General features: G+C 45.3%; 1 protein-coding gene and 2 non-coding genes across 3 annotated transcripts; 2 read left to right on the forward strand and 1 right to left on the reverse strand.

Annotated features, from left to right (window-relative positions):
• The first annotated feature begins 1,900 nt into the window (after positions 1-1,900).
• TRNAT-AGU (transfer RNA threonine (anticodon AGU)) lies at positions 1,901-1,973 on the forward strand. Its single transcript has one exon. It is a non-coding gene; the product is annotated as a tRNA-Thr (tRNA).
• Positions 1,974-3,265: 1,292 nt separating this feature from the next.
• On the forward strand, positions 3,266-3,338 carry TRNAT-AGU (transfer RNA threonine (anticodon AGU)). Its single transcript has one exon. It is a non-coding gene; the product is annotated as a tRNA-Thr (tRNA).
• Positions 3,339-8,212: 4,874 nt separating this feature from the next.
• Positions 8,213-10,249, reverse strand: LOC149635071 (uncharacterized). Its single transcript, XM_089850924.1, has one exon. It carries the CDS (start codon positions 9,649-9,651, stop codon positions 8,362-8,364), a length of 1,290 nt encoding a protein of 429 aa, XP_089707050.1. The 5' UTR covers positions 9,652-10,249; the 3' UTR covers positions 8,213-8,361.
• Positions 10,250-10,724: the final 475 nt, after the last annotated feature.

Below are 10,724 nucleotides of genomic sequence, written 5' to 3' on the forward strand. Positions count from 1 at the left end.
TTACTTTTAATATTATTAACTATTAACATACCTTTCGGAGATTCGAACCAACAACCTATCGCTTCGCAGTCCAACATCGTATCCACTACACCACCGAATCGCTGACGGTTACAGTGTTTCAAGTTATATTCATGTATTTTTTAGAGGCATATTCGGACGATTGGGATTTCGGTCCATCGGGAATATAGCCATTGGGCTGGAAATCTAAAATCATTGCGGGATATTCGGTCGAATGGGATTTCGGTCCATTGGAAATTCGGTTGAAAGGATCGATACCCTGGGTATGCTGTTACTTTGATGGAAACAGAAGGGGTTATTATTTTGACTCACTGGCTTTAGGGAACTTTCTCCCCTCGATTAAAGAATTTGTTAAAAGAAATTCAAGAAAATGGTCCTTTAACAAAAGAAGACTTCAAAACTTGTCAAGTTCGACATGCGGACTATATTGTATTATGTATATAATACAAAGAACAAAAAGAAAGAGCCACAAATCATTCATGAAGCAGTTTGGACGAGATCGGTTGAAAAATGACGTCATTGTTACAAACATGTTGAAGCGCGCCCGTAAAGATTAACTTAATCCTTTTGTTAAAACTCTTTGTAATCTCTTTTGTATTTTTAAAGAATAAATGTGTCACCTTTTTTTTAATACTGCTTTCTTTTATTTCGTGTATTAAGGAAGGGGGGAAGGTAAAAAAAAGGGGGGGTAGTAAATTTAGGGGGATATAACTCAGATAATGCTATCATCATATTCATTCAGCATCATGAACTCCGAGCTGCAAAGATATCACTCTTTTTACTCCTGGCCACAAGATGAAAACTATAAAAAAGCTTTAAGCAGAGCGGGGTTTTATTCGTTACATACTGATGATCTAGTACAATGTTTCGAATGCAACGGGATTTTGCTAGCATGGAAACCGACCGATAATCCTTACGATGAACATTTAAAACATTTCCCTAAATGTAATTTTATCAGAAAAAGGCCTACTAAAAATATACCCTTTACCATTGATGAAACAGAGACGTACACCAAAAATATAAAAGTCAAGACTGAAGAAAATCCACCGGAAAAACCTCAAGAAAACCCGAAAGAACTTTATCACACCTTTAAAGTCAAAACTAAAGATCTCGAAAGATTAGTTTTGGAACTCTACGTTAGAAAACAACTTAACGCGTTGTATATCAAAGAAAGGCTTAATGACTTACGTAAGATTTAAAAATAATATTAAAATTTGTCTTCCTCCTTACGAAGATAGAAGGAATTATTTTAGAATAAATCAAATGCATTTTAAAATGAATATTGAAAAAATATCTTTAATATTAGAACCTATACTTTTAAAGAAAATAAAATAACTTTTTTACTTTATATTATGGTCTTTATTCCTACAAAACCATTTTTTGTTATAAGCCTATACAAACAATCAATCAAATGTTGACAGGTAAAGAGAGAGAGAGAGAGAGAGAGAGATCGGGAAAACCCGGCTCCCCCGCCTTAACAGTGGCCGCCATCTTGTACGGTATAATGGCTGCATATTCTCTATCGTAGCTCTTTATTTTTTTTTATTTATTGTATTTATAAGAGCCGTTAGTAACCCTTGACTAGGAAACATTGATTATTGATTAAACTTGCATACTATTGATTACTGTGAAAAAGCTGTTCTAATTATTGCTCGTAACAAAAGAAAATCATCATACCCCTAGACACCTAATTTTTGATAAACTAAAAACCATCCCCAAATAGTGAAAGGATAGGTTAAACCCGGAACGGCAATATCGAACTTAATTGAAGTAACCGGATATAAAATTAAATTAACTTATTAAATATCCCACGTTACACTACAAACGAGTTGATTTTGTAAAATTTCTGAAATATTCAGCATTAATCTTACTACGTAACATGGGCTCCGTGGCTTAGTGGTTTAAGCGCCTGTCTAGTAAATAGGAGATCATGAGTTCGATTCTCGTCGGAGCCTTGTTGTTATAACACTTGAACTAGTTTTCGTAGGTAATAAATTTTGAAAAACTAGAAATAATAGTTGCTTGAGATATGCATATATGCAAACATTAGGATAAAAGTGCAAATGAGTTAAATTACTGAAACATTTAGCATTAATCTCGCTTCACAACAAGGGCTCCGTGCCTTAGTGGCTAAAGCGCCTGTCTAGTCAACAGGAGATCATGAGTTCGATTCTCGACGGAACCTTGTTGTTTAACACTTGAACTAGTTTTCGTAGCTAATAAATTTTGAAAAAATTAGATATAAGTCCCTTTCTTCAACACGTAACCAAAAAATTAAATTATCTTATTAGCTCCCAAAAACTACGTATTGGTGACGTTGTGGACGTGGAGGGCCAAAAATACGTAATTCCTGTTTACTTCTGTCGCCATGACTACAACCCCTCTTGCGTTGTACCATAGCCCACTCGATCACGCGCGTCACGACGCAAGCTGCTCGCGCTATAGCTATAGAGCGCGGATCGAGTGGGATATGGTTGTACAGATAAGCGTCTTCACAGGGGTTTAAATGGAGCCGTCTAAATGCAAGGGTCCGGTACTTATTCGGGAATTGTTTTTAATAGCAATTAAGAAGGTAGTTAGTGAATTTGTTGCCGGTGTTTTGGATTTGGAGTACATCTGTAAAGGTGAAAAGTGTTCGCTAATTCTTTCTTAAGCCAATCATGTCTACTATCCTCATGATTTTGTAAACGAATTTGATGAGGTTAACAAAGGCTTAGTGAATGGTCAGGAGTTTTGTGAGCTTAGTGTTTGGTTAAAACATGTTCGTGCTGTAATATCTATGAAGACTTTTAATCAATTCTAACTCACTTTTAATTTTCTTGGGTCTTCCCCGTTTTTTTTCAGTTGCAAGCCCTATGTTTTGTGTAACTTCCATTTTTAAACAATGTTATTTCAAAAATTACAATCCGAGCCCATTCCGACTTGGCAGACGAAGGGCAGACGACGTTTATTTGACCTGGATATACATACAACGCCATAACAAAAATAAGACCCACCTCTTCTTTCATACCCCTCCGTAACGGGTAAGGGGGTCGTGGACTAGGACGCGCACCCGAATAACCCTGTTACCCATTCCGTTTTAAAAAAGTCTATCTATCCCTGACTTGAACTAGTTTTCGTAGCTATTAAATTTTGAAAAACTAGAAATAGTAGCTGCTTGAGATATGCATATATGCAAACAATAGGGTAAACCTGCAAATGAGTTAAATTACTGAAATATTCAGCATTAATCTCGCTTCACAACAAGGGCTCCGTGGCTTAGTGGTTAAAGCGCCTGTCTAGTAAACAGGAGATCATGAGTTCGATTCTCGTCGGAGCCTCGTTGTTATGATACTTGATTTAGTTTTCGTAGCTATTAAATTTTGAAAAACTAAAAATAAAAGTTGCTTGAGATGTGCATATATACATACAATAGGTTAAAAATACAAACGAGTTGATTTTAAAAAATTACTGAAATATTCAGCATTAATCTTACTACGTAACATGTTCTCCGTGGCTTAGTGGTTAAAGCGCCTGTCTAGTAAACAGGAGATCATGAGTTCGATTCTCGCCGGAGCCTTGTTGTTTAACACTTGAACTAGTTTTCGTAGCTAATAAACTTTGAAAAACTAGAAATAATAGTTGCTTGAGATATGCATATTGTCAGGCGTAGAAAGTAGTCGGGTCGGAGTTGTACGAGTAATTATTGCGAATTTATTGATATAAAATATTTACAGATACTTGGGTATTATTAAAATATAAATTTAAAAGTGAATACGCGATGGATGAGTAATAGCGCGGGAGCGAAGATCGGGCTGGCCGGCACGCGGAGGCTCTATAGCCGGGAGGCTCTTGGTTAGTTTGCTGGGGCCGGTTTTTCAACCTAATTCTTCCCAGTTCGCTAACCCTTGGTAGGCTCGGCTTTTCAGCCTAAATAATTCCCACCAAGTTGAGTCCCCGTCGAGAGATGATCCTGTTAGAGCCTCGCGCTGGCCTTTTATACCCTAGCCAGCTCCAATCCGTATCACTGCATCCCTAGACCACTACAGAGGGCTGAAAGATTATATTACGACGCCCCTGCTACGGTCCCGGGTCCCTTTGATTCCAGTTGATGACGTCTGGGGATTCCCTAGCGGAGATGTTTTTCTCCCTGGCGATTTTGTTGTCGGCTTATGGTTTCCATCTTCCTGTCTGTCTTTTGGGGTCGCTGACAGCTCCCCGTCGAAAGAAGAGCCGTCTCGGCGAATAATGGCGGTCATCTGGAAGAACGGGTCCTCGGTGTCGATGAAATCCGTTATGAACTCAGTCGGGTCGACGGAAAGGACGTCGGGCTCAATCGGGTGTTTTGTGGTGGAATTGTCCGGTGCGGGAGAGCGGGCGGGAGCCGGAACACTAGCGTTGGCGGCCATTAGGGCTGACGGTGCCGCTGGAAACTCGGTAAAAGCGCCGCGTTGATGTCGGCGTTGATTTCGTCTTTGTTGTTTTTCCATGCGTTTAATTACGCGAGGATTGAGGGGCGCGGTGGTTTCCAGAAGTTTTACGTGATTTTGGAAACGGGAATGGCGTAGTTTAGCCGAAGGTTTCATGTTGGCACGTCGAGCAATGGATACGATGAGTTCGGTAATGAAAACAGAAGTAACCTCTTTTCCGGGAGACCGTCTTCTAGTAACGACCGGGGGAAAACCTTGTGGGGCTAGTTCGGAGGCGAGTAGAGCGTCGAAGACCCCCGTGGTCTTGATTTTGGTGGCAAACCTCTGGAGAGGGCGTGATAGTGAGGGGGGACGGTGTAGGGGTGGAATCCGCTTTTTCGTTGGTTGAGACCAGGTGTGGGGCATCCTCGGGAAAATATTTGTGTATTGTTGGTTTATCACGGAAATGGACGCGGGGGCTGGAACTTGGAACGTCATTTCGAGCGATATAGGGTTTTAATCTCTCGACCGATACAAGATCGGTTTTTCCCCCATCTGACGAGCGAATTTCAAAGTTATTTGGGGCGGTTTGGCGGATAATTTGAAATGGGCCCGCGTATTGGTGGAGAAGTTTCTCGGAGAGGCCTGGGACTCGGCGGGGGGTTTTTAGGAACACGAGGTCCCCTTCCTTGTAAGAGGCTTCCCTGCGTTTCAAGTCGAACCGCTCCTTGTCTTTACTTTGTGCCATGGCGTGGCGGTCGGCAGCTAAGGTCCTGGCACGTTGAGCGTATAAGATGTTTTCAAAGCCGAATTGGGTTCGTAGGGTTGAAGCGGGAAGTTGTAAAGCGGCGTCCAAGCGTAAATCGGCCTCGTAGCCGTGTAGCAGGAAGAAGGGCGTGTATCCGGTGACGGCATGGGTGGAGGTATTATAAGCGAACACTAGAAAGGGTAAGAATCGATCCCAATCTCTATGATCGCCGGACACGTATTGGGCCATCATGTCGGCTAGGGTCTTATTAAATCGTTCTACTAGTCCATTGGTACGCGGATGGTAGGCTGTGGTGCGAATGTGGCGAACTGAATAGAGTTTATTTACTTCTTCCATGAGTTTGTTGACATTCTCCGTGCCGCGGTCGGTGATTAGTTCTTTTGGGGCTCCAAACTTAAGCATGACGTCGTGTGTTAGGAACCGTGCAACTTCCTCAGCCGTCCCTCGAGGGATGGCCTTGGCGATTACCATGCGCGTGCAATAGTCCGTGCATACCACTAGGTGGACATTGCCTTCATGCGAGGTTGGGAAGGGTCCGAGTTTATCCAGTCCCACCCTCTCGAAAGGTTTAACCGTCGGGGGAATGGGTTGAAGTAGTCCTGCTGGTTTTCCTGGGTAGATTTTTTGCCGTTGGCAGGGAGCACAGGACTGCACATAGTTGGTGACCTGTGAAAGCATCTTTGGCCAGAAGAATCTGGAGCGAATGCGTTTCCAGGTACGTTGAAGGCCCAGGTGACCAGCCGTAACGTCATCATGTAACGCATAAAGTATTGCATTCCTGATAGCGTTAGGAGCCACTAGAACGGATGTTAGTCCTTCGTCGATCCTAACCCTTCGGAAGAGAAGGCCATCGATTAATTCAAAACAGCGGGCCGTTTTCCGAAGTGTTTTTGGTGCAGTCAACGGTTCATCTTCCAGAAACTGTATAATGGACGCCATAAATGGGTCCTGGCGTTGTAGAGATGGTATGTCGAATTGGGTGAGGTCCAGGGAATTTACCTCCGCCGAAGTTATCAGAGAGGCGTGAATGTTTGGGGCCGGTTCAAACGGAGACCGAGAGAGCGCGTCTGCGTCCAGGTGTTTACGCCCGTTTTTATATCGGATAACTGGATCGAATTCCTGGAGGGTTAATGACCAACGGGCGAGACGTCCGTTGGGGTTTTTCACGGATGTGAGCCAGCATAACCCATGATGGTCGGTTACCACGGAAAGAGGGCGCCCGTGTACGTAAGGTCGGAACTTATTGACTCCAAAAATTATGGCTAGGCACTCTCGCTCGGTTGGACTGTAATTCCGCTCGGCTGAGTTGAGTAGGCGACTGGCATAGGCGATAACCCTTTCTTGGTTATTGATACGTTGCTTCAAAATGGCGCCCACCCCGTAGGCTGATGCGTCCGTATGTATCTCGAAAGGCTGGTTCCACTGGGGGTGTTGAACTATGGGTGAGGACACGAGACAGTCGCGAAGATGGTGGAAGGCTTGATCGGCGGCGCCATCCCAATGGAAGGGGTTTTCTTTCTTCGTAAGCTCTGTTAGTGGCTTTGAGATGCCGGCAAAGTCCTTAATAAATCGGCGGTAGTACCCTGCCAACCCCAGGAATTGTTGTATTTGTTTAACTGTCTTGGGGGTGCGGAACTTTGCCACTGCTTCTAAGTTTCGTGGGTCGGGGGCTATGCCATTTCCATCGATGATGTGACCGAGGTACCGAATTCGGGGTTTCGCAAAAGAACATTTACTTGGCTTGATTTTAAGATTGGCTGAGCGAAGGCAGGATAGTACTTGATCGAGATGGTGAATATGTTCGTCAAAGGAACCCGAAAAAATTATTATGTCATCAAGATAAGCCATGGTGACCTTCCACATCAGGCTACCTAATGTTTTGTACATCAGGCGTTGAAAGGTGGCGGGGGAGTTGCACAACCCCATGCCCAGGACGTTGAACTCATATTGCCCATCGGGCGTTACGAATGCAGTCTTTTCCTTGGCGGACTCCTCAAGCTCGACCTGGAAATATCCAGAGGCCAGATCCAAGGTCGTGAAGAGGGTGGACCCCGCTAGTCGATCCAGAGTATCATCAATTCTAGGTAAAGGGTGTACATCCTTCTTGGTGACTGTGTTTAGCTTTCGCCAATCGACGCAAAATCGCCAATTGCCATCGCGTTTCTTTATGAGAATCACCGGTGCGGCCCAAGGGCTGCAGGACTCCCGAATAATTCCACTTTCCAGAAGTTTATTGACTTCCTGCTGCAAGACTTCTCGTTCTTTGAGGGACTTCCGATAGGGATGAGAGCGAGTCGGGGCGGCGTCACCGGTTTGAATCTGATGTTTGATTAAGGAGGTTCGACCTAAGTCGCCTTCGAATTTCGAGAATACCTCAGTATGTTGTTTAAGTAGTCTCAGTAGTCGGTCTTTCTCGGTGGGCGAAAGTTGGGTTCCAATGTCCAAGTCTTTTGGGAGGCTAGTTTCAGCACGTGAATCTCTGGAGTTTAGCGCGTAGAGTTCTAAGACCTCGTGGGCTCGGGCCAATTTAGCGTTGCGGGGCAGAATTATACACTGTTGGTGTGGGTTGGCGACCCGAACTATGGCTCGACCATTTTGGAAAGTAGTCACGGTTTTGCAAATAAGTAGTCCAAAGCGTTGGTAGGTCGACTGGAGGGGTTCGATCATGAGAGGACCCGAAGCGTTAGGGACTGTTATGTCGAGGGCAATTTCAGAGGCTGGTGGGATAGTGACGTCCCACGAATTTCGAACTAGGTCTGAGTGTTCAAAGATGCCATCTGGCAAGGGGAAGGATTCTTCGCCAATGACAATGGAGCGTGTTTTAAAACTTATCTCCACCTCGTGGGCGTTGCAGAATTCTAGTCCCAGCAGGATCTCGTACTCGAAGTTATCAATGATTAGCGCTTCGACGGGGTAAGTTGTCTGGCCAATTTTGATGTCCATGGTGGTGATTCCGAGCGGGGTAATTAGCGAGCCATCGGCCACCCGAAGACGAACAGATGGGCTCGGGTTTAACGGGTAATTTTAAGGTTTCGACCAGCCTAGGATTGATGATATTCTTTGTACTGCCTGAGTCAATAATGAGCTGTAGAGATGTTTGTTGGATAGTGGCGGGTAATGAGATGAGTTTGTTGGAAGGGCTAAGGAGGAGTGGATAGGTAGGTAGAGACGGTGCGGGTCCTCCTTCTACCACCGTCGGTCCCCGTTTCCCGAAAGTTGTTGACTTCGGCCGTTTGGATGCGGAGACGGGCTGCGGCCCCGGCGCCAGTCAGAATTAGTGCGATTCGGAGTAAATGGCGACGGGCTTCTAGGGCGAGAGTTGAAGCTGGGGCTGGGTCGGAACGGCGAGCGGTTTCGGTTGTCAGTAGTATAAGAGCCGGAGCGGTAAGGCGAATTATCGCGGTTTCTCGACGGGTGAAGATCCTCAGGAGATCGAACATTCTCTCGACAATAGGAGGCATAGTGATCTTTACGTCCGCACTTGTAGCAGGAAAGGCCAGATGGGCTAGGGTCACGGCGACGAGACGCAGAGCGCAGGGATTCCATTTCTCGTCGTAATTCCTTTATCTCCTGGCGCAGGGCCTCCAGTTCTCCCCCGGCAGTGGTTTGGTACAGAGCGGGAGCGACTGTGGAGGGTACCGGCGCAGCATTTCGGGTGGCTAGTTGGGCGAGTAGTTCCAGGATTTTTCCGTCCGAAGAGTTCGGTAGTGTTGACGAACTGGACTGCACCGAATTCAGCAGGTGCAACTTGCTAAGGAAGTCTTGAGGGCTGTTAGGACACATGAGGACTAACTTGTCGCAAATTTCTGGAAGCAACCCTCGGAGGAGGAAGTTTATTTTCTCGGAGTCGTCCATTCCCGCATTGGCCAGGGAATACAGAGTCATAGTGTCCCGGTAATACTTGACAGGATCCATTCCGGGGAGTTGCCGGTGAGCAAGAAGTTCGTTAAAGATAGCCTGACTGGATCGACCAAATTCATTCAAGAGCGCTGTCTTCCATTGTTGCCAAGTATTAAGCGGGTTTGATGCCGTTATTCGGACCTGGGTGGAGTACCAGGTCAGGGATTTTCCCACAAAGGCCGAAGGAAGCAGTAAAATCCGGTCGGCATCAGATTTGCCTGTGGTTCTCTGTTCGAATAGGGTAAGGAAGTCGTTGACGTCCTGCTTGTCGGGATCAAAGGTGGGAACGTCTCGTTGAAGATTCATAGCGCCGAGGGCGGCGGCCACGATGGTAGCTATGTCAGCAGCCGACGTCATGTTGAAGGATGGGGTGGACGGTAGTTTACGACGGATCGGTCGGTCTAACCCTTGGAATTCTGGTGCGAGGTGAAGCTTACGTCGGGAGATTCGGGCTACAGGCTCGGAGGGAGTAGCGTCGGGTGCGGCCGCGGATATCGGATATTCAGCGGTCCAATAGAGTTCAGTATCGGCGGAGTAAGCGGACGAATATGGGGAGAGAGACGGCTCTCTACTCATGAGAAATACTTGAGCTCGGTACAATCGTTGCCCGGCGCCTCCACCAGTTGTCAGGCGTAGAAAGTAGTCGGGTCGGAGTTGTACGAGTAATTATTGCGAATTTATTGATATAAAATATTTACAGATACTTGGGTATTATTAAAATATAAATTTAAAAGTGAATACGCGATGGATGAGTAATAGCGCGGGAGCGAAGATCGGGCTGGCCGGCACGCGGAGGCTCTATAGCCGGGAGGCTCTTGGTTAGTTTGCTGGGGCCGGTTTTTCAACCTAATTCTTCCCAGTTCGCTAACCCTTGGTAGGCTCGGCTTTTCAGCCTAAATAATTCCCACCAAGTTGAGTCCCCGTCGAGAGATGATCCTGTTAGAGCCTCGCGCTGGCCTTTTATACCGTAGCCAGCTCCAATCCGTATCACTGCATCCCTAGACCACTACAGAGGGCTGAAAGATTATATTACGACGCCCCTGCTACGGTCCCGGGTCCCTTTGATTCCAGTTGATGACGTCTGGGGATTCCCTAGCGGAGATGTTTTTCTCCCTGGCGATTTTGTTGTCGGCTTATGGTTTCCATCTTCCTGTCTGTCTTTTGGGGTCGCTGACAATATATGCAAACAATAGGGTAAAAGTGCAAATGAGTTAATTTACTGAAATATTCAGCATTAATCTCGCTTCACAACAAGGGCTCCGTGGCTTAGTGGTTAAAGCGCCTGTATAGTAAACAGGAGATCATGAGTTCGGTTCTCGTCGGAGCCTTGTTGTTATAACACTTAAACTAGTTTTCGTACCTCATAAATTTTGAAAAACTAGAAAAAATAGTTGCTTGAGATATGCATATTTGCAAAAAAGAGGGTAAAAGGGCAAATGAGTTAAATTACTGAAATATTCAGCATTAATCTCGCTTCACAACAAGTGCTCCGTGGCTTAATGGTTAAAGCCTATGTCTAGTAAACAGGAGATCATGAGTTCGATACTCGCCGGAGCCTCGTTGTTATGATACGTGAACTAGTTTTCGTAGCTATTAAATTTTGATAAACTAGAAATAATAGTTGCTTGAGATATGCAAATATGCAAACA

This window comes from Phalangium opilio, unplaced genomic scaffold (assembly GCF_054372755.1).
Source record: "Phalangium opilio isolate 3A_F unplaced genomic scaffold, DU_Popi_V2 ptg000095l_1, whole genome shotgun sequence".
NCBI classification, from domain to species: domain Eukaryota; kingdom Metazoa; phylum Arthropoda; class Arachnida; order Opiliones; family Phalangiidae; genus Phalangium; species Phalangium opilio.